General features: G+C 43.2%; 2 protein-coding genes across 5 annotated transcripts in view; both read right to left on the bottom strand.

Annotated features, from left to right (window-relative positions):
* LOC129840555 (A-kinase anchor protein 9-like) overlaps positions 1-8,701 on the bottom strand; it is a 35,443-nt gene extending 26,742 nt beyond the window's left edge. For 2 of the 4 annotated variants that reach the window (XM_055908511.1, XM_055908512.1), the window contains exons 1-6: positions 8,509-8,699; positions 7,403-7,432; positions 4,268-4,447; positions 3,408-3,593; positions 952-1,101; positions 49-836 (exon numbers count right to left, since the gene is read on the bottom strand). In XM_055908511.1, coding sequence (XP_055764486.1) covers positions 49-836; positions 952-1,101; positions 3,408-3,593; positions 4,268-4,447; positions 7,403-7,432; positions 8,509-8,556 — 1,382 coding nt within the window. In that variant the 5' untranslated portion in view covers positions 8,557-8,699. Of the gene's footprint in view, positions 1-48; positions 837-951; positions 1,102-3,407; positions 3,594-4,267; positions 4,448-7,402; positions 7,433-8,508 lie in introns of all 4 variants that reach the window. The other 2 variants (XM_055908514.1, XM_055908513.1) reach the window with 2 other exon arrangements.
* Positions 8,702-14,556: 5,855 nt separating this feature from the next.
* LOC129840202 (ubiquitin carboxyl-terminal hydrolase 40-like) overlaps positions 14,557-24,081 on the bottom strand; it is a 106,449-nt gene continuing 96,924 nt past the window's right edge. The window contains exons 19-31 of the mRNA XM_055907867.1: positions 20,650-20,703; positions 19,346-19,521; positions 19,175-19,211; positions 19,015-19,079; positions 17,401-17,475; positions 17,193-17,313; positions 17,023-17,102; positions 16,829-16,947; positions 16,681-16,746; positions 16,333-16,543; positions 16,133-16,228; positions 15,901-15,986; positions 14,557-15,751 (exon numbers count right to left, since the gene is read on the bottom strand). Of these exons, the coding sequence (XP_055763842.1) occupies positions 15,628-15,751; positions 15,901-15,986; positions 16,133-16,228; positions 16,333-16,543; positions 16,681-16,746; positions 16,829-16,947; positions 17,023-17,102; positions 17,193-17,313; positions 17,401-17,475; positions 19,015-19,079; positions 19,175-19,211; positions 19,346-19,521; positions 20,650-20,703 (1,310 nt within the window). The 3' untranslated portion in view covers positions 14,557-15,627. The remainder of the gene's footprint in view (positions 15,752-15,900; positions 15,987-16,132; positions 16,229-16,332; positions 16,544-16,680; positions 16,747-16,828; positions 16,948-17,022; positions 17,103-17,192; positions 17,314-17,400; positions 17,476-19,014; positions 19,080-19,174; positions 19,212-19,345; positions 19,522-20,649; positions 20,704-24,081) is intronic.

The following is a 24,081-nucleotide window of genomic DNA, read 5'->3' as shown; positions in this document are numbered from 1 at the left end:
GGGAAAATCCACCATAAGGGCAAAAACACACAGCAATTTCCCTCTGACCTGTAGTTGCCAGAGTTGTCTAGCAGGTTGTGCTCGTCCAGCAGGCTGCACTCCTCCAGACTTTCATTGGCCCAGGATGAGTGTGAGGGGAGGGCCGAGGACAAGTAGCGCTCCAACAGCGGGGTGCCATCATTTGGGAGGGACACGTCCAGAAGGCACTCCTCTCCCCCTCTATCCTCCTCCTCCTCCACACTAGCCTTTGCCTGGTTCAGTTTGTCTTTAGAAGCCTTGAATCCCAACTCCTCCCTCGTTCTCCCTCTCTCCCCCAACAGCTGTCTGACTCTCTGCACCTCCTCTCCAAGTCTCCTCTTCTCCTCTTCCTGCCTTTCCCTGATCTCTCGCTCATCCTCCCTCTCGTTCTTTCTCTCCCTCGCCTCCTCCTCCAGTCTCCTCCTTAGCTCCTGCAATTCCCTATTCAGCACCTCCTTCTCCTCCTTGTACTGGTGGATCTCTCTCCTCTCCTCCTCCCTCCCTTTCCTCTCCTCTTCTAGTTGGGAAAGAATGAGCTGGTTTTTCTCCCTCTCCTCTAGCAGCTCTCTCCTCAATGTGTGCATCAGTACATCCATCTCAGGATCAATACATTGTTCTAGGCTCTCACACCCAGCTCCAGTCTGTTCATGTCCCATTCGAAGTGTGTGTATTTGGTTCCCTGGTTCTGTTACTGGGACCTCCAGGTGGTTGGGGAGTGAGGAGAGGTCGTGGGAGGTGTGGTCAGGCTGGGAGGCCTGCCGCTGGGCTAGGGAGAGCTCCGGGCCACCTTGTGTCCTGGAGCGAAAGAACTGAGAGGTCTGGAAAAGAATACAGGGACATCGAAGAGCTTACATTCACTACTTCATTACTAGCAGTAAAAAAAAAAAACACTAATGTTTTTAGAATTTTTGAAGTGTGTGTGTGAGCGTGTACCTGCTGTAGCTGCATCTGCAGGGCCTGTATCTGTCCAGTGAGGGAGGAGGCCTCCTGCTGTACCTGGTCTCTGCTCTCCAGCGCCTCCTGCAGGTTACAGCTCAGTCTGCTAATGATCTCATTACGCTTCTCTACTGCTGCCTGTAACTGCTGCAGAGAGAAAGACCAGAGTCAGACATGCACACACATTTTATTCTTAACACCTTCCTTTATTACATTTTAGTCTGATCACTTTGCTTTAAAAGTGTCTGCTAAATGTCAAATATATGATTGCAAGGGGAATGCAAAGTATAACAGCGTGAGAGAGGAACAGGCAGAGATGGAGAGAGAGAGCAGAGCGAGAGGGAGACTGAACAGAGAGCGAGTGAAAGGGAATCTGAGCAGAGGGAGACTGAGCAGAGAGAGAGAGAGAGAGGGAGACTGAGCAGAGAACGAGTGAAAGGGAAACTGAGCAGAGGGAGAGAGAGTGAGAGGGAAATTGGGGAGGGAGGAAGGGAGGGAGAGAACAGAGAAAGATGTACCTTCAGAAAGTATTCACTAGACATTGTTGTTGTGTTACAGCCTGAATTTAAAATGGATTATTTTTAAGATTTGACATCACTGGCCTACACACAATACCCCATAATGTCAAAGTGGAATGAAAAGCTGAAATGTCTTGAGTCAATAAGTATTCTACCATTTTGTTGTGACAAGCCTAATACAAGAGTAAATCTTTGCTTCACAACTCACATAATAAGTTGCATTGACTCACTGTGTGCAATGTGTTTAACATGATTTTTTAAATGACTACCTCATCTCTGTGCCCCACATAATTAACTCTAAGGTCCCTCAGATGAGTAGTGAATTACAAGCACAGATTCAACCACAATGACCAGGGAGGTTTTCCAATGCCTCACAAAGGGCACCTTTGGGCACAGTTTAATGGCTGTGATAGGAGAAAATTAAGGATTGTAGATTTAGTTACTTCACAATTCTAACCTAATTGATAGAATGAAAAGGAACCCCAAAATATTCCAAAACATGCATCCTGTTTGCAACAAGGCACTAAAGTAACACAGCAAAAAATGTGGCAAAGCAATTCAATTCTTGTCCTGAATACAAAGTGTTATGTTTGGGGCAAATCCAGTACAACAGATTACTGAGTACCACTCCATATTTTCAAGCATAGTGGTGGCTGCATCATGTTATGGGTATGTAATCATTAAGGACTGGAGAGTTTTTCCAGGATAAAAAAAATAAATGGAATTGAGCTAAACCCAGGCAAAATCCTATTGGAATACCTGGCTCAGTCTGCTTTCCACCAGACACCGGGATATGAATTCACCTTTCAACAAGATAATAACCTAAAACACAAGGCCAAATCTACACTGGAGTATCTTACCAATAAAACAGTGAATGTTCCCGAGTGACCGAGTTACAGCTTTGACTTAAATCTGCTTGAGAATCTATGGCAAGACTTGAAAATGGTTGTCTAGCAATGGTAAACCAATTTGACAGAGCATGAAGAATTTTGAAAATAATAGAAATCGGCAAATATTGTACAATCCAGGTGTGTAAAGCTCTTAGAGACTTACGTACTGACTTAGGGGTGTGAATACTTATGTAAATGAGATATATATTTCATTTTCAACAAATTTGCTAACATTTCTAAAAACACTTTTTCACTTTGCCATTATGGGGTATTGTGTTTAGATGGGTGAGAAAAAGAATCTATGTAATCCATTTTGAATTCAGGCTGTAACAAAATGTGGAATAACTCAAGGGGTTTGAAGACTTTCTAAAGGTACTATCTCTAATTATTCAGAAGCAGCCCCGGGTTCTTATGGGTAAAAAAGCATGAACAAATTAATCCAAATGAGAAAATACCCAACCCAGTTAGGAGTGATGTGTGTGTGTGTGTGTGTGTGTGTGTGTGTGTGTGTGTTAAACAAGTGCATCTAACCATAAAGTTATGAATATAACTACTGTTCCCTGAAGGAGGGAAACGAGGTACAACACACAAGTGAAGTGTGTGTGTAACTTTTGTTGCAGGGCATGCATATGAACACACGTCTAACCCATTTCTCCTGGTATGTATTTTTAACACGATTATTTCTCCAGCAATAACGAAAATAGAATTCAAGCCGATTCTCTCCCATCCATCCTCTACAATAGAAAAAGCGTTCCATATTTCCTAATTCATAGACAAAGACTGAATGTTGATTGTCTGGAAGACGTGGTATATCAGACCGTATACCATGTGTATGACAATTTCTATAACACTTTTTACTGGTCTAATTATGTTTGTAATCAGTTTATAATAAGGAACCTCAGGGGTTTGTGGTATATGTCCAATATACCACAGCTAAGGTCTGTAACCAGGCACTGTATCCTTAGCCGTGGTATATTGGCCATATACCACACCTCCTCGGGCCTTATTGATTAAATAAACTGTGCATGTATGTACGGTTAAGTACCTTGAGTTGATCTTTTCCAGTGTGAACCACTAGGACCTCGTCTCCCACAACCTCCATCTCCTCAGGGTGCCCATCGACCGCCTGCTCCCCCAGGACACTGCTTCCCTCCTGGGGATGGTGTTGCTCCAAATGCCCCTGGAACTCTGGAAGTTGGCTCGGATCTGTCTCACCAAAACGTTGTGGTTCCTTGAGGGTTACATTTTGGGGGGGGGGGTAAGTAAACCTAGTCATATTGCACATATTCATAGACTACCTGCTTGGCCATCTATAAGATTAGACAAGTTTGATCATTTGGGTGAACTATACATTTAAAGCAGTGTGACCATCTAATATTAGTCATTGAGAGCTGTAGGGTGATGCAGATGGTGCAGGCTTTTGTTCTAGCATTGCACAAACACACCTCATTGAACAAACTCAATAGATGGCTTGCTTTATTATTTCCATGATTAGATGGACTTCCTCTTTAAAGCCTGTACATAGAGTTGACAGTAATCACATTCATGTTGCTATGACAACCAGCCGCCACAAGCATCTGTGTTTAGTGACCCATTTTTACCCTGTGTGTGGGGGTGTTGCTAAAGCATAGGAGGCTGCTGAGTTGACATCCATACGTTGAGACATATGGGTCAGACACCGTAGCCAATCTGTCTTCTGAATCCTTTTAATTTTGATTCCACAGAGAAACGAATGACATGTTCTGACCCATGGAGCAATACATGCTCATAGAGTTGGGATTGGATTGGCATACAATCAAATCTGACAAAGACCTTATGAATGAAATATCTGCATTAAACTATAGAGTCAGCCTATGCAACAGTGTGGATATTCACATTCCTTTCAAAAATCAGCCAGAGGCTCACCTCATGGTTACACATGCGGTCCTGCTGTGTGGCGTTGCCGTCTGTCTGGAGGTCCATCCCTAGGGGGCGACCTTGCGCTGGGCCGTCATTCTGCGTTGGAGACGGGCCCTTCCTCTTCTGCGTCTTTTTCTGCGCGACTTGACCGTCCCCTTTCGCCCTTTTCTGTCGGAAGCTAGCAAGCTACGCAGGAAGGACAGGGAGAGGTAGAGGGAAACGTAGGTCAGGAGGGCCGAACACCACCACACTATCAGCATGTCAGGGGTTAGAAGTCAGGGGTTAGAGTCCACCAAAGTTCAAATCCATCATTCCGATCAGGGAATAAAAGGTCAAAGTTTCAATCAATCATCCCAGTGACTTAAGAAGTCAGAAAAGGCTATAGGTTTAAGGGGTGAAGGTTTTCATCTGCCTAATGAGCAAGAATAAGAGTTTGATTCAGATCATCTTCCCAGCATTCAGGTAACATCCCTGATTGAACCAGCAGAGAGAATGAAAGCCCCAGCACATTGCCTGTCCAAAGCAGTCAACCAACCACAGTCTCCACTTAGTCCTAACAGTCAACCTCCCAGCATCGCTCCATAGATCTCCCAAAACCACTATCACTGGACAACAAGGTTCCCAACAGAGCGATCGGAAAAACCTTACATTTGAAGTCCAAGTGCACTGATTTAGTCAGTGTAATTGTGCATCCAATCTCTCTTTGCTTCTCTTTCAGCATCCCGGTCTCTCTCTCTCCCCTCTTCTATAAGCAGCTTAAATCAGATTACAGTGGTTCAGAGACCCTCGTATAACGCTCCACCTCTGACTCTCGCTACCTCCCCCTGTCTCCCTCCCGCCCGCAGCCTTTCTCTCCCTCATGCAGCCTTTCTCTCCCTCACACACTCTCCCTTTCAAACCATCAGACCAATCTATCAATCACCCACAGTTGAGACAACACACACACGGCAGACAAGCACACTAGTCTCAATATGACACTTCAACCTCCCGCCGAGGGTTGGGATGGCAGTGTAATGCAGAGAACGCAGGAGGAGCTTTGTCTCGAGCCCAAAGTGTGTGTCAATGTGGTAGCACGTGCTTTGTTCCAAACCATGCAAACCCGTAACAAGCCGACCCATGCCATGTCCAGCCCCAGAACTCATGTTGCATTGAGCAGTGCTACTGACCCACATGAGTGTGTGTGTATGTGTATTTCAATGCCTGATCTCTACATGTGGGCGGTTCTACTCGATTGAAGTCTGCCCAGCTTTCAGCAGATACTGTACACACCCACTCTACTCCCACTCACCATCCACAGCCTCCTATGTCTGTATCTGTGTTAAAGTGAGGCTAGACTTGGCTGTAGTCGAACATGCTGCTCTACACACTAATACTATCAGACAGGCAGCTGTGTGTGTACGTATGTAGGCTATTTGTGTTCAAACTGAAGACGGGAGCTTGGTTTGCCTCAAAGCAAAAGACAACTGATGCAGACGTGGCATGTCACCATAGCAACAGCTGCCATAAGTGGCTAACTGACGATTTCACAATTCAGACAAGCATGAAAAAGCCTACTGCAGCCTATGTCATGCCCATTTGTTGATTAGTTTTCAACTTTTCTAATTCTGTTGCTATATTTGAGGGCATACTAGCTCCTTCAGAAGTGCCATGTCAGGGTTGGCCTGCTAACTGCAAGAGAAGGCCTACTGGGATCCAATGTGTTCGATTATGTCTGAAACTTTTTTCTATACTATTTTAGACCAGTGTTTCCCAACCCTGGTCCTCAAGTACCGCCTACAGTACACAGTTTCGTTGTAGCCCTCGACAAACACGCCTCATTCAGCTCACTGAGGGCTTGATGATTAGTTGATAAGTTGAATCAGGTGTGCTTGTCCAGGGTTACAATAAAAATGTCTACTGTTGAGAGTCCTCGAGGACCAGAGGCCAGCTTTAGTGTCATGGCGCCATCTGATGGTGTGCGTTTACAATGACACACCTGCTTTGATATCAGAGAGCCCTCCACTAATTAAACTATTAGGGGGGACAACTGAAGACTGCTGGTGGATCGGTGTCTAGGGGGACAACTGAAGACTGCTGGTGGATCGGTGTCTAGGGGGACAACTGAAGACTGCTGGTGGATCGGTGTCTAGGGGGACAACTGAAGACTGCTGGTGGATCGGTGTCTAGGGGGACAACTGAAGACTGCTGGTGGATCGGTGTCTAGGGGGACAACTGAAGACTGCTGGTGGATCGGTGTCTAGGGGGACAACTGAAGACTGCTGGTGGATCGGTGTCTAGGGGGACAACTGAAGACTGCTGGTAGATCGGTGTCTAGGGGGACAACTGAAGACTGCTGGTGGATCGGTGTCTAGGGGGACAACTGAAGACTGCTGGTGGATCGGTGTCTAGGGGGACAACTGAAGACTGCTGGTGGATCGGTGTCTAGGGGGACAACTGAAGACTGCTGGTGGATCGGTGTCTAGGGGGACAACTGAAGACTGCTGGTGGATCGGTGTCTAGGGGGACAACTGAAGACTGCTGGTGGGTCAGTGTCTAGGGGGACAACTGAAGACTGCTGGTGGATCGGTGTCTAGGGGGACAACTGAAGACTGCTGGTGGATCGGTGTCTAGGGGGACAACTGAAGACTGCTGGTGGATCAGTGTCTAGGGGGACAACTGAAGACTGCTGGTGGGTCCGTGTCTAGGGGGACAACTGAAGACTGCTGGTGGATCAGTGTCTTGAGGGACAACTTCAATCATGTGGAAATAAATGAACAGAAGTCTCTGCGTGGTGCATTTCTATCTGCAAAGTTGAATAAATGTGTCCCGTCCACAAAACAGAACCCATTGAAAAAGAGACAGAGACGTAAGACAGTGATAAAAGACAGTGAGTCAACATCCCAAAACAGATGAATAGATCCCATAGATAGACCAGGGGGTGGCAAACCCTCCGCATGCAGAGCTAAAGCTACCACAGGCTTTTTGCTGCTAATCAGCTGCTCACCAGGACCTTGATTAGCTGAATCAGGTATGTTGGAGCAGGGCTGGTGCAAAAGCCTGAATAATAATCATTATCTCTCCTGGATGAAGGTTGGCCACCCCTGTTCTAGATCAATAGACAGAATCACCACAACCCAGGAACCTGTATCGCACACCACTTACCAACTGACTGCGCTGCATGTTGGTGGATTTCTGTCATTGGGTATAACAATGGTTTATCAATTAAGTTATTGTGAAGATAGTCATACCAACTCAGCTGCGTGAGAATCGCCCAGGTTTGAGGTTTGCCAAAAATAGGTAGGTCATGCATCCGTTCAAGACTCTGGTGAGACGGTCAGATTCCTCATAATCTATTGCACATGCAAATCTAAATTAACAACAACTGCTGGGAGAGGTCATACCTGAAGCGATATAGACACCGTTGTGGGGAACGGTAGGGTTGATGCGCGCAGAGTACAAGACAGGTCAAGACATTTTCGCTAAGGTCTGCGCGGATTATAGAGTCTTTATATTACATTGGCCTGCCTGGTCCTGAGATTTTAAACCCGTGGTAGTGTTTCACACCTCTCCATGCATTGCAAATATCGGATCATATGCGCAGAGTTGTGCAGAGAATGTATATCTTAAACGCAACCACACAACGTTACAGACTATCCAAATCCTCCTGCCATCATCACCTGGATAAACAGGGATGATACTCCCCCAGAAAGCGGCCCACACTAGTCAGTAAACAGAAGGGGAATATATTTGGGCTGGGGTAGCAAACTGAATAGAAAACCGTTTCTACAGCAACTAGCCAAATGCTAACTAAGTTAATAAACAGTAGTAAACTGGGTGCATTTAGTTAAGTCATTTATCAAAGTAAGTTATTAAAATAGTAGATGAGACAATAGGGTAGTTAAAATTGGCAGTATAACGTCAGCTGGGTTGGTGAGTCAACGATAGAACAATACCAACATTAGTTTATCAAGCCACAAAGTGGGGCTTTATAATTCATGAATAGCAAAGTGTTTAGCTAGTTACTATACTGTAGCTAGTTTAGACTCGGCTAACCATAGCTACATGTCATGTAGTTAGGTAGCTTTGATAGCGATTCAATTTGTAGCTAAAACTTTAACTTACTCACAGCCCTCTATCAAGCAACTGCAACCTATTAACGTTACTTTATTGTACGACAATGTTGCTGATTCTGATACGTTTAGCTAGGTTAGCTTGTTGGCTAGATACCTAACGTTACTTTGATGTATTACCCATAAATCGTTACAAACCTTTGCTCTTCCAGCTTCTAGTTTCCTCTGTCGTTCATCTTCGTCCATGTCTTGGTTGAAACACAACCATTAAAGGTTACGGACAAATGTCCTGAAATCGCTGATTATTCCACTAAAACCTTTCACTTTCTTGTACCTCGGATGGAAAATCTTTGGAACAACTGTCAATATGAAATTCAATATGGCCGCCATGTAGTTTTCGCACCGCCTTTATAAAGTTTCCTCCGCTAATATGGCCAATCAACACACTCGGAGCGAATTTCCCAGCCAATAGCATTCATGCTCTCTTACATTTTACATGCACTGTAAAAAAACTCCCTCCCACATTCTACAGGTCACTGACTGACAAGTTACAAACCAATCAGAGGACTGAATGGTGAAGCTAAACTTTGACTGAAAAGGAATTTACCCAATATATGTAGAGAGTTACAAAAATAGTCCACCCATACACTGCTATTTTAAAAATGTGTGCCTGTTTTTGACTGGATCATGAAGCTTTTTAAACCAACTACTCCACCTATGCAAACGGCGCACTAAATGCCCGGGGGAAATGAGTTAACCAGTAGCAGCATAGCGTTGTGTTTCCCAAGTTCAACTGTCAACTGAGTTATCTTGACTACGGATTTTGTCCACTAACTACATATTAGAGCTCTTCATGGTCCACCCGAACACGAATACCCGAGACCAGGTCCGGGTCCAAATTTCAAACCTGTGCAGGTTGGTTCCGGGTTAGTTGCATTTATACAGGCAGCACAATTCAGATATTTTTTTCCTCTAATCTTTTCAGTGAGATCTTTTTCAGAGCTGATCTGATTGGTCAAAATACCAGTTATAGACACATCTAAATGTACTGGGGAGAGGTGGTCCAACTATATATATTTTTTGCTCTGGGGGGGTGTTGTGTGTTTTTTTTTATTGGGCACATGGGAGAGTAGTGCGTTTTTCCCTGGTTTACATTTGCTCTTCTGCTCATACTTTCCCTATAAACAATGGTTAGACTTTTCATATTACACTAATAAAGCTTGGGAAGGTTTGGTATGGTGTGGCTACTATTAAGCTTTAGCTACTGCACGCCTATGATATGACGGCAGTGCGCCCCAGCGTTCCAACTGATTCCGACAGGTGAACTTGAGGGGAGGAATACTTTTTTTCAGGCCTACTAGAGTTACTCCTGTAATCTAACAATATAATACTTCTCTTTACACAAAATATTTTTATTTAAAAAATGATGTATGTCTATATCTGTATAGCAGACGCAGCAGCCATCTGACATAAAGAAATGCATGTGGGTGTCGTAGCATGCCCCTGGCATTTCTCTACCTCTATCTCTCTGGGGTTAGGCCTAAGCTTCTCTGTTTGCTAAAGGCTATATATATATATTTGTTACAATGTTTATGTTGTCCAGCACCAAACCCGCACTGCTCACTTAACCCGGAAGCCAGCCACACAAATATGTCAGATGAAACACTGGCCAACTGGTGACTGAAGTCAGCTTGCAAGCTCTCCTTCCCAAGGAGTCACTAGAGCGTGATGGAATAAGGAAATCCCGGGCCAGCCAAACCCTCCCCTAACCTGGACGACGCTGGTCCAATTGTGTGCAGCCTCATGAGTCTCCCAGTCACAGCCAGCTGTAACACAACCTCGAACTGGGACTGTAGTGACACCTCAACTTAGACTGCTGCGCCACTTGGTTGGCCCTAGGCATATTGTTTTATTTAGATTTTTGAATATTCGCATGAAAATCTGTTTAAAATTGGATGGAAACCTAGCTAATGTGCAAGTCCAGTGTCACTTTGAATATGCCTGCACATCACGGTTCACCAGCAGCCCCAAACATCTAAAGAGTAAGCTACCAGCCAAACAAGCTTGTAAGAATTGTACTTAAACTCCCCCCTCAGCATTTTTTCATGTCTATCTCTGTAATGTGTCTATATCTATTTATGTTTTAAAAAAAATAGGGACCACAATATATAATTTTATTTTGACTGACAAATAAAATCAATCAATCCAAACTGTGCAGCAGCCAAATTGATGAATGGAAAGAGACATCTGTTACAAAACACCAAAAAGTCAAGCCCTACATTCTATACTGGGTAAGCCTACAAGGTAGGGAGAAAGGTATTTTCTGTTTGTCAAGATTGACACTTGGTATTTATTAGGATCTCCATTATCCAATGCAAAAGCATCAGCTACTCTTCCTGGGTTCCACATAAACAGGACATAATACATAGTACAGGACATTATTAGTCAAGGACCGAAATACAGTGGGGCAAAAAAGTATTTAGTCAGCCACCAATTGTGCATGTTCTCCCACTTAAAAAGATGAGAGAGGCCTGTAATTTTCATCATAGGTACACTTCAACTATGACAGACAAAATGAGAAAAAAAAATCCAGAAAATCACATTGTAGGATTTTTAATGAATTTATTTGCAGATTATGGTGGAAAATAAGTATTTGGTCAATAACAAAAGTTTATCTCAATACTTTGTTATATACCCTTGGTTGGCAATTTTTGCCCCACTGTACATTTAAAACGTCGCACATAGTATACATATCAGTACATACACACAATATCTAGGACTAATACATAGTACAGTGCAAATTACAATACAATATATATAACATGTCTATGTCTCTTCTCAGTCCCCTTTGTGCAGTAAGGTGTTCTTTTATCTGTTTTTTAAAAACTTGTTAGCTGTTGTGGCAGAGTTCCATGTAGTCATGGCTCTATTTAATACTGTGCGTTTCCCAGCCTCGGTTCTGGACCTGGGGACTAGTCTATTTATTGTGGTGTTGAAAATGCAAACCATGACATTGAAGTGCACGAAGTCAGTATGCTTTGTTTATTGGTTGTGTGGTGCATTGGCACCGAAACCAGACCCTCTCACCCAGTAAATTTTGATCAGAATTGGGCTGCCTGTGTGAACACAGCCTTTGATTGTCATCTGGTCTTGGGTCTATGTAGCTACAGCCGATAGACCAGAGTGGGCCCGAATGGACGCTATGATGGCTCTATATAACCTATAGCCTTCAAACTCAACGCTGGAACTCAAAGCCAGTTCCACTACTTTTTTTTCATTGTCCCCCTCCATTCAGGGCTTGATTTAGACCTGGGACACCAGATGGATGTAATTCATTATCAGGTAGAACAGAAAATCAGCAGGCTCCGGACCTTATAGGGTAAGAGTTGAATACCCCTGACCTATAGCATATTTATTTTAAGCTATTAGGTGAATTTATTGACTTTATTATGAATTTATTAACCTATTCATTAACTAGAAAAGCAACTTGGCTGATATTTTATGTCACTCTGGTATGTTAGGGTATGGGTCGTGTCTAGCTCGGGTTGTCCTTGGGTCCATCCGGGTATGGGTCTGATTGTTTTCAGGTCCGGGCACCAGCAGACTTACCATTAAACAGAAATAAAAATCTCTGCTTGAGGCATAAATAAATATAACAAAAAACAGCAGTAAGGCCAAATTCAATGTTTCATCAAATCATTTTTTTCATATATATTTTGATACCTACATGGGTCCTAAAATTCTAAAGTAAATAGCTAAATGATCCTTGGTATGACCATCTTAAAACAATTCCATATGTTAGCTCAGTAGAAACCCAGCCCCGGGCCCATAGACTCAACGGGGTTAAAAGGTAAAATATTTTTACAGTTAAATTCTATGTCTTTACTATAAATCTCTTTTTTTAAATGAGGGGTGGGGGGCCTCAGACTGGCCTCTGCCTGGGGCCTCCAAATTATTAAGTTTGTCCCTGGGTCCGGGTCCAACTTTTTGGACAGGAGAAGACCTCCAATCCCTCCACTGAAGACTAAATTTATACATTTTCAGCCCAGAGCTTCTCATTCCAGACCCTATTTGGGTGCCAATCTGGTATGATTAAATGACCACCCAAGTTTATACCAATTTGTAACAGTCTGTGTGTTGATTGCATATATTACTTTCTATTCTTATCCCAAACAGTTTCACTGACACTTACTTTTACATTTCTTTAATTGCCTTACTGGGTTGTTGTTCAAGAGAAATACACTGCTTGTGTAGTCTCAGATTGTAAACAATAACCTATGATCAAGACCAAAACCAAAACCAAGAAAGGTAACCAAGCAGTAGGCATGGCTTGGTTGGCATAAACAGTTGTGTCCCTTAGTAACCAGGTAAGTGGTCTCAGTTTGGCGTAGAGACAGAGCTGATCGAAAGGTGTGTGGACGTACGGCTACAGCGGTGACCCTCAGTCACTTATTGCTGTGTGTGTGTGTGTGTGTGTGAGTGGACAACTTCACAGTGTGGAGAAAACAGTATTCTCAGAATGACTGATCCCATGCTTGACCAGTTGACTTGACTCAAACACAGGCTGCTGGAGAAGGTCATTGATTATTTGATTGAGTTTTTAAAATTTTGGATATCAAATAGTCATCTGATCATTTACTTTGACAGACAGAAATGCCATGTTTTTAACTTATGAGTGTAACAAATAGTAGTAAAAGAGGCAATCTTTTCTGATGTGAGTTCTGGCTGCACATGGCCTCGTTGACTGCTGACTACTCCCCTCCTGCTTGTCTTCATGTCCACAGAGACTGGAGAATGAGAGGGACAACAAGGATTGCAGAGCAGAGTCTGCCCTATCCACCAGTAAGACTACAAAATGTTTGAAAATAAATATTGTAATGAAACGTTGAAGTACAAGCAAACCCTGATTGTTCCTTTTTGTGTGACTGTGTTTTTTGATGTTACTCCTAATTCTGATTGGCCAAGGAGTTTTGATGGACAGGCGGATGCACTGCACAGTGTGCTTAGATGAAAAAAGGACCTGCTGCAAAGACTGAGGGTATGACATCATTAAGTTATTTATCATCACCATTATCATCCTCAAACTCACGTGATTACTTTGTCTGTGTGTGTGTTGCCTGCAGGAGCAGCACATGTTGGAGGACCTGGGGAGACGGTACCGCCCAAACCTCTTCCCGTCCTTCTGCTTCCTCCTCCGGCCCCCATCCATATCTACCAGCCTGCCCCTGCACCCCCAGCAAATGGTGAGACAAAAATCCTTCTCTTTCTCTATCTTCCTCTTGCTCTTCTTTCTCTCTTACACACAGATAGCTGATGCTATTTCTCTCTTGGTCTGTAGTTTCCCCAGCAGCCTACTACCTTCATACAGCAGTTACCACAGCAACAGCCCCTCATACAACAGATACCCCCTCAGCCTTACCCTGCACCACGGTCTGGGAGCATCAAAGAAGGTCAACACACACACAAATGCAAAATGCAGCTACTGGTGTGTGTGTGTGTGTATGTGTATATAATGTTCATTTTCATGTGTGTGTGTGTGTTAGGTGGAGCTGATGTTGATGCAGAATGCTCAAATGCATCAGATCATAATGCACAACATGATGCTGAAAGCAATACCTCCCACGGCCCTGTCACCACCTAACCCAGGACAGGTCAGTATCACACACACCCACATCATTTATGTCAAATTAAATTGTATTTGTCACAAGGGACGAATACAACAGTTGTAGACCTTACCGTGAAATGCTTCCTTACGAGCTCTTAACCAACAATGTAGCTCAAGAAAGAGTTAAGAAAATATGTACTAAATAAACTAAAGTAAAAACTAAAATAAGAAGTAACAGAATAAAAATAACGAGGCTATATAAAGGGGGTAGTCAATGTGCGGGGGTAGAGGTTAGTCGAGGTAATATGTAGGTAGAGGTAAAGAGACTATGCATAGATAATAAACAGCGAGTAGCAGCAGAGTAAAAACAAGGGGGGGGGGGGGGGGCTTAATGTAAATAGTCCTAATGGCCATTAGATTAACTGTTCATGTTGTTTGTTGTTTGATAAGCATTTTGGCGTTTTGGTATAGCCAAATATGATGGTTGTATGGAGAATCTGCTTCTTGGCACTGGCAACATGTTGGAAATTCAAATGTGTAGGCCTACTATGATTCGTGGTTGCAACAGAGAATATGCAAATGATAAAGGTCTGTAAACATGCATCATGACTTCAAAATAAATAAAACAAGATTCGCAAACATGCATCTTGATCCGTTTTATTCTGTATTTAATCCAAAACACATCTGTCAAACCTTGCTTCTTGGCACTGACCCACACCACAAATAGAAGTCATACAGTACTCAAAACTAACTTAAGTTATTCTTACAGCAAATGCAAAATTAAAAACATCAGATTAGTTAAGAAATCAAATCATCTCATTATCCAAAACAAAGTCGCTCGTATTCATTGTCGAACCGTCATTTCTAAAAGTTATGTATGACATATTAGTCAAATGATCCATTCATTATTTTAACTCCCTGAAGTCCGTCCACACACACCCACCGCATGCACATGAAACAAACATAATTATCGTATGATTAATGTGATCAACTCTGGTGCAGAGGCATGATGGGATACAGAGAAAACACTTGAACTCTTTCCCATGTAAGGAAAATGGCGAGAGGGTGAGACCACTAAGCGAAGATGAAGTTAGGAGGGAAAGAAAGGTAGAGCGAGAGAGGGCGCAACAGAGGTAGAGAAATGAGGTAGGGGGGACTATTCTGGACTGAGCTGAATTGTGGCTCGTCCATGTTAAGGCATGGATATAAACCCACTAACTCTTATTAGAAATATAGGTGTATATATTATCTATAATCTACTGGTACATATCTATACCTCTGTGGTGTGTACCATTGCAAACTAGTCAGCAGATACTGTAAATACATACCAATATATATGTAATACACCCAGTACTATGAGTGGAAATACTGGTTCCTATTGGATCTCATGTAGAAATACTGGTTCCTATTGAATCTCATGTAGAGGGGAGAAGGGATCCAGAGGTATTGACAGTCAGAGACTGCAGCTTGTAACATTGAGTAAACAGAGGTCTGTATAGCAAACCAGTAAGTCATCCCACCACCAGACCTACACAAGCAGTAGATAGCAGATGTATGGAGGGGTCATGCTGTGTGAACACATTATCAAAAATGTTTGGCGTATAAACAGATGTCCAGAAGATTTTTCATTATGTTGAGCGATGCCACGGTGAGAAAGTCTGTATGTGCGCATGTGTACTGTATGTGTTTGTTTGTGTGTGTGTAAGGCGAGGCTATCTGAACACCCCCACGTTGATTGACAGGGCCACCTCTGGCTTTCTGGCTTTGATTGGCTCCATCTTCTTCTCTGGTCCCACCCCTCGGTTGGTCTCAACTTCAGCCCCCGCACCCTGCCCTCTACAGGAGTAAAGAGGAAATAGTATCAATGTAAAATGTATACATTTACTTTTGTATTTATATTAACTTTAACTATAAATACACTTTCTTGTAAAGCTAATGTCATACACTGTGACCTGAGTCTCATTGCATCTTTTAAGAAGCCCCACCCTTTCCTGCGTTGCTCCTTCTCTTCCCTTAACCTCTGCTCATCCTGTTGGTTGCTAAAGTCCCGGTTATTGTCAATCAACAGGTTCTGTCCAATCAGAAAACACCATGTTACTGTCGACGTATTATCCAATCAGAAAACCATGTCACATTCAATAAGCAAGTTCTGTCCAATTAAAGCAGAGCAGGCTGGAAAGCAACCAATACATTGAACCACAGAGGTGCATTTGTTACCTTGACACCGATGATGTCACCGTCTTTAAGGTGGAAAGGCGCTCCAAGCAGAGACTCTGCCTTTTTCTTCTTCTTACGTTTGGACACCTGCTGGCTCTGTGTGCACGCATCATCAACAAGCGCCAGGAAGAGTCATAAAATAAACCACAGGCGAGTGACAACAAAACATCAGGCTTCCTCCCTCCCTCCACATCTCTTACCCAGTTGGAGAAAGTCTCCCAGGTGTGTGTGTGTGGCTGGTGCTTGGCCAGTAGCAGGGAGTCAGGAGAGAGGCCGTATGTTGAGGCCAGGGCAGAGCGTAGCGATCTGGGGGAAGGGTCTCGAGAAGCATCCCAGACCAGTTCCTCTGGAGGGTAGTAACCCCTCTCCCCTGGCACCCCCATCTGGACACGCAGCAACACCTCCTTAGGACTGGGGGAGGGGGGAATGGGGCAATAAGATGGAGGGAGAGGAAGAAAAGAGCAAGGGAGGGATAACAACAGATCCAGAAATCATGCTTACGGTATCTGCTTAACTGACCAATGAGAGTAGAATAACCCCAGGCTTACCCAAGATCCTCTTCTCTCAGTAGCTGCTGCACACAAAACTCCACCCCACTGCTCAACTTCAACTTCCTGTGAACAGATACATGTTGTTGAGAGAAAGAAAGGGACGAGAGGAGATGGACAGAAGTGAGAGGGAGGAGTGTGTGTGTACCTGAGTGTGTGTTGTTGTCCTCTGAGGATACGGGTCAGTCTCTGTCCCTCCAGCTGCCACACACGCAGAAACGCAGGAGTGGGCACACATACATACTGCAGCGCCGGCAGGGTCAGCACCTAACACAAAGACTATTAACACACACAGCATGGACATACACATGCTAGAAGGAGCAGTATCAACACACACACTACCTGAGTCTTCAGCTCTTCCAGTGTAGCCTCCTCTGAGAGCTCCACCTGTCCCACAGTCCTCAGCTCCACCTCAGCTCCCACTAAACACACACACATTTTAACCAGTGGACTTGGTTGCATACCTTCATACCTAGTTTCATACTGTGTGTGTGTGTGTGTGTGTGTCTCACCTGCAGTCATGACATCCAACCTCTGACCCTCCGTGGCCATGCCGTTGACCTCTGTTTCCATGGAGACAACGGGGTAGGCACTCGGCTCCACATACAGCCAGACTGACAGCTTCAGAAAACCCTGAGAGAGAGAGGGGGGACGTGAGTGAGGGAATACGTGTCTGCAGAGAGTAAATGGGGTTGTAAGAGAACAGGAAGTTGAGTGTACCCTGGGAGGAAGTCGTCCCTCAGTAATCACCAGAGCGTCTCCGTGACTCATCTTCAGCTCTGAGAGAGACGCCTCCTGGGCAAGAAATGAGAGAGATTGTGGCAGTGAGTGAAAAAGAGAGCGGAAAATGTATCCCACTTCCTGATTTCGCAGAAGCAATAATTTATTAGGACCCAGGGATTATCGTGAGAATAACATCCGACTATGGCCTGTTCTTAAGCCTGACGCGGAGGTCCGAGGAAACAGCACTTAGGAGGGTGTTATTCACGATAATCCCCGGGTTTGAGGGCCCTTATTGCTTTAACAAAACAATTGCCGACATATGGGGCGGCAGGGTAGCCTAGGAGTTAGATCGTTGGACTAGAAACCGAAAGGTTGCAAGTTTCGAATCCCCGAGCTGACAAGGTACAAATCTGTCGTTCTGCCCCTGAACAAGGCAGTTAACCCACTGTTCCTAGGCTGTCATTGAAAATAAGAATTTGGTCTTAACTGACTTGCCTAGTTAAATAAAGGTAACAAAAAAAAAAAAAAAAAAAAAAAAAAAAAAAGTGTTTTAAATAAGATGAACAACCTGTTTTCATAAAAAAAATATATGTTTTAATGAGTACATTTGTTTTATTTCATCCTTCCACCAGACGATATAGTCCGGGCAAAAGCCAGTCGTTAGTTCTGAGATTCTGAAGTTGTCAGCCAAGCGGGTTGCTCGTCCGTTCTAAGCAAAATACTTTTTGCTATGCAAGTGTAACAGCAGCCTTCCCTCTCTTCACTAAAAGAGGGGGTGAAACAGGGATCGGACCAACACGCAGCGTAGCCAGTGCTCAACATGTTTACTAAACAAAAAACAGTGAACACTTACAACGAACAAAATAACAAAATGTGGCAAACCGAAACAGTCCTATCTGGTGCAGAATTCAAACACAGAGACAGGAAACAACCACCCACAATCCCCAACACAAAACAAGCCACCTATATATGATTCTCAATCAGGGACAATGATTGACAGCTGTCTCTGATTGAGAACCATATTAGGCTGAACACAGAAACAGACGAACTAGACACACAACATAGAATTCCCACCCAGCTCACGTCCTGACCAACACTAAACAAGCAAAACACATAAGAACTCTGGTCAGGACGTTACAGCAAGGCTTCTTCTCCTTCTTGCTATTCTTCTTCTCCTTTGCCAACTAGTCAACTAAAGCGAACACACAATCATGTCAAGCAGCTGAACTGACAGCAAACTATGCGCATTTCTGTTTGTTTTACCTTTATTTCTATTGCCATTTCTTTGGATATATCCATTATAATGAGTCTCCTCTGGACACGATCATTCTCTATGGCACGGTGGAGATCGGAAACAAAAAAACCTGCAACGTTGTTGCACAGGTCGGCAAGGCAGGCAACAAGGCTTAGACAAACCTCAACTGTTGAGACACATTTTTTCCCCAGGGGAGATCAAGTTTATTAATTGCCTGGCTGGGCTGTGGGACGCTGAAGGAGCATTGATCATTCAAATTAAACTTAACAGGCATTACCCGGGTGATTGTCATGAATAACTCCCTGTATCAACCAATCATCATCCAAACAACCAGTTTTATAATTCTGGTTACTGACCTCGTCCATCAAAGCCTCTCCCACCTCCTCACACCAGTCCAGCCTCCTTAGATGCCAACCGTCCCCTGTACACACAACACACACACCATTAACTCGACACCATTAACACAAATGCACACACAAGGGAGAAGGGACACACTCTATAATCCAATAGTTTTACCTTCAAGTCTTGCTGACTCCAACATTTTCTTGAGACACTACAATAGGATGTATGGATAGGATTAGCACTCATTAGCAGAGAAGCAGATACACTGTCTGACAGAGAGACAGACACAGGCAGGCAAGCAGATAGACCGACCAGCAGGCCAAACGATACGCAGTCATTTCCCACCTGTTTAACTGTGTTGGACCGCTCTACAATGATTTCCCCCTCCAAGCCAGAGGAGGGTGCTGTCCCCACACTGAAGTACAGGAACAGCTGTGTGTCTTTGGGGGCCGTTCCAGGACAGAGGCACAGGGAGGTCATCAGCCTAACCCCAGCGTCACGAACACTCAGCTCCTCACACACTGTGGGAGGTAACACACACACACAGGTCTTGACATTCAGGTAAATACATTCATGTAAATTGCCAGTGGCACACCGGGCCATTGCCCACTGAAAGCTACTGCCCCCTCAAAAATCTATATCAGGTGATTTTATCTTTAGTTTGCGGGCTGAGCAAGCTAGTCCATAATAACCTTCCCTACATACACCAATAATTACATTTTACTTGACAATATCACATTTAAATTGATTGATTGGATGGAAAAATAAAACGTTGCGCAATCTCAAAAAGGGTGTTGTGTTATTGTTGCGATTTTGAACAGTCAGCAGGCTACAGTTGTAGGGCCAATCAAATCGGTTTTATCTTTAGCTACAGTTCGTTTTTCCCGGTTTCCGAGTTCTCAGGTTTTCACTATCAAAATCACACTTATTTATTTTATAGAAAAACAAAAATTGAATATTCTAAGTCCACAACAATGCTTAAACCACACCGGGAGACCACTTTTAAGATCTGGGAAAAATACCAAATGTTATTTTTTTATTAAATTGCTCAACTTGCAAGAGACCATTGTGTTTGTCTAGCAGTGTAGTCAACATTTCACTGGGAAGGTTATGGAAAGCCTTGAGAAACTTTCATTCAAACAGAGCATGATGACAAAACTGTGCGTTGCAAAGATTTAACCAAGACTTGGGCCAAACATCTTAAATACCTGTGTTTCATACAAATTGTTGCCTTATAATATCTACCAGTAAATGCTAAGTTGAAACATATTTCCTTCATACCCTACCAACAACCCTACTACTGTCCTTCTTCTGTGTGCAGCTCCACACAACAAACAGTGGCAAGCTGCTCACTCTTGCTGCCCGACAGATGAACGTGTGATAATCTACATAACGAACTAACAGCTTTGGGAATTTGTCGTTTTTTTTTCAACAATTACACATATAACCTAGATTGAAAATATAATTATTACAATATTATTTTGGAGGGCCATTGGCGTGGTGGTTTGACTGGCCTGGAGGGCTTCCAAAACCTCCCCGGGCCAGCAGGCAGCCCTGTATGTCGAGCCCTGCATCAATACATACATACAATTAGGACGAAGTAAGAGTTGCATGTGTTTATGTGTGAGTGTCATTGGGCGTTACAGTACCTGGGGGCAGGAGTTTCCCTGTACGGTCCACCTGCCTCAGACAGCATGCCACACCTGGACAGAGATACACACACTAGTGAAGAGACAACAAACACATATCTACCATAACAATACTGGCTGCTACTATTAGGAGTGGTAACAGTATCTGACCTATAGCTGCTGCTATTAGGAGTGGTAACAATGACAGTACCTGACCTATAGCTGCTGCTATTAGGAGTGGTAATAATAACAGTATCTGACCTATAGCTGCTGCTATTAGGAGTGGTAACATTAACAGTATCTGACCTATAGCTGCTGCTATTAGGAGTGGTAACATTAACAGTATCTGACCTATAGCTGCTGCTATTAGGAGTGGTAACAATAACAGTACCTGACCTATAACTGCTGCTATTAGGAGTGGTAACAGTAACAGTACCTGACCTATAACTGCTACTATTAGGAGTAGTAACAGTACCTGACCTATAACTGCTGCTATTAGGAGTGGTAATAATAACATTATCTGACCTATAGCTGCTGCTATTAGGAGTGGTAACAGTATCTGACCTATAGCTGCTGCTATTAGGAGTGGTAATAATAACAGTATCTGGCCTACAGCTGCTGCTATTAGGAGTGGTAATAATAACAGTATCTGACCTATAGCTGCTGCTATTAGGAGTGGTAATAATAACAGTATCTGACCTATAGCTGCTGCTATTAGGAGTGGTAACAGTATCTGACCTATAGCTGCTGCTATTAGGAGTGGTAATAATAACAGTATCTGACCTATAGCTGCTGCTATTAGGAGTGGTAATAATAACAGTTCCTGACCTATAGCTGCTGCTATTAGGAGTGGTAATAATAACAGTATCTGACCTATAGCTGCTGCTATTAGGAGTGGTAATAATAACAGTATCTGACCTATAGCTGCTGCTATTAGGAGTGGTAATAATAACAGTATCTGACCTATAGCTGCTGCTATTAGGAGTGGTAACAGTATCTGACCTATAGCTGCTGCTATTAGGAGTGGTAACAGTATCTGACCTATAGCTGCTGCTATTAGGAGTGGTAACAGTATCTGACCTATAGCTGCTGCTATTAGGAGTGGTAACAGTATCTGACCTATAGCTGCTGCTATTAGGAGTGGTAACAGTATCTGACCTATAGCTGCTGCTATTAGGAGTGGTAATAATAACAGTATCTGACCTATAGCTGCTGCTATTAGGAGTGGTAATAATAACAGTATCTGACCTAAAGCTGCTGCTATTAGGAGTGGTAATAATAACAGTATCTGACCTATAGCTGCTGCTATTAGGAGTGGTAATAATAACAGTATCTGACCTATAGCTGCTGCTATTAGGAGTGGTAATAATAACAGTATCTGACCTATAGCTGCTGCTATTAGGAGTGGTAAAAATAACAGTACCTGACCTATAGCTGCTGCTATTAGGAGTGGTAACAGTATCTGACCTATAGCTGCTGCTATTAGGAGTGGTAACAGTATCTGACCTATAGCTGCTGCTATTAGGAGTGGTAACAGTATCTGACCTATAGCTGCTGCTATTAGGAGTGGTAATAACAACAGTATCTGACCTATAGCTGCTGCTATTAGGAGTGGTAATAATAACAGTATCTGACCTATAGCTGCTGCTATTAGGAGTGGTAATAATAACAGTATCTGACCTATAGCTGCTGCTATTAGGAGTGGTAACAGTATCTGACCTATAGCTGCTGCTATTAGGAGTGGTAACAGTAACAGTACCTGACCTATAGCTGCTGCTATTAGGAGTGGTAATAATAACAGTATCTGACCTATAGCTGCTGCTATTAGGAGTGGTAATAATAACAGTATCTGACCTATAGCTGCTGCTCTTAGAAGTGGTAACAGTATCTGACCTATAGCTGCTGCTATTAGGAGTGGTAACAGTATCTGACCTATAGCTGCTGCTATTAGGAGTGGTAATAATAACAACAGTATCTGACCTATAGCTGCTGCTATTAGGAGTGGTAATAATAACAGTATCTGACCTATAGCTGCTGCTATTAGGAGTGGTAATAATAACAGTATCTGACCTGCTAGCTGCTGCTATTATGAGTGGTAACAGTATCTGACCTATAGCTGCTGCTATTAGGAGTGGTAATAATAACAGTATCTGACCTATAGCTGCTGCTATTAGGAGTGGTAATAATAACAGTATCTGACCTATAGCTGCTGCTATTAGGAGTGGTAATAATAACAGTATCTGACCTATAGCTGCTGCTATTACGAGTGGTAATAATAACAGTATCTGACCTATAGCTGCTGCTATTAGGAGTGGTAATAATAACAGTATCTGACCTATAGCTGCTGCTATTAGGAGTGGTAATAATAACAGTATCTGACCTATAGCTGCTGCTATTAGGAGTGGTAATAATAACAGTATCTGACCTATAGCTGCTGCTATTACGAGTGGTAATAATAACAGTATCTGACCTATAGCTGCTGCTATTAGGAGTGGTAACAGTATCTGACCTATAGCTGCTGCTATTAGGAGTGGTAACAGTATCTGACCTATAGCTGCTGCTATTAGGAGTGGTAATAATAACAGTATCTGACCTATAGCTGCTGCTATTAGGAGTGGTAATAATAACAGTACATGACCTATAGCTGCTGCTATTAGGAGTGGTAATAATAACAGTATCTGACCTATAGCTGCTGCTATTAGGAGTGGTAATAATAACAGTACCTGACCTATAGCTGCTGCTATTAGGAGTGGTAATAATAACAGTATCTGACCTATAGCTGCTGCTATTAGGAGTGGTAACAGTATCTGACCTATAGCTGCTGCTATTAGGAGTGGTAATAATAACAGTATCTGACCTATAGCTGCTGCTATTAGGCGTGGTAACAGTATCTGACCTATAGCTGCTGCTATTAGGAGTGGTAATAATAACAGTATCTGACCTATAGCTGCTGCTATTAGGAGTGGTAACAGTATCTGACCTATAGCTGCTGCTATTAGGAGTGGTAATAATAACAGTATCTGACCTATAGCTGCTGCTATTAGAAGTGGTAATAATAACAGTATCTGACCTATAGCTGCTGCTATTAGGAGTGGTAATAATAACAGGATCTGACCTATAGCTGCTGCTATTAGGAGTGGTAATAATAACAGGATCTGACCTATAGCTGCTGCTATTAGAAGTGGTAATAATAACAGTATCTGACCTATAGCTGCTGCTATTAGGAGTGGTAATAATAACAGGATCTGACCTATAGCTGCTGCTATTAGGAGTGGTACGAGTATCTGACCTATAGCTGCTGCTATTAGGAGTGGTAACAGTATCTGACCTATAGCTGCTGCTATTAGGAGTGGTAATAATAACAGTATCTGACCTATAGCTGCTGCTATTAGGAATGGTAATAATAACAGTACCTGACCTATAGCTGCAGCTATTAGGAGTGGTAATAATAAC

This window comes from Salvelinus fontinalis, chromosome 41 (genome assembly GCF_029448725.1).
Source record: "Salvelinus fontinalis isolate EN_2023a chromosome 41, ASM2944872v1, whole genome shotgun sequence".
NCBI classification, from domain to species: Eukaryota; Metazoa; Chordata; class Actinopteri; order Salmoniformes; family Salmonidae; genus Salvelinus; species Salvelinus fontinalis.
Note: the sequence above shows the minus strand (reverse complement) of the source record. Positions and strands in the feature narration are given on the sequence as shown.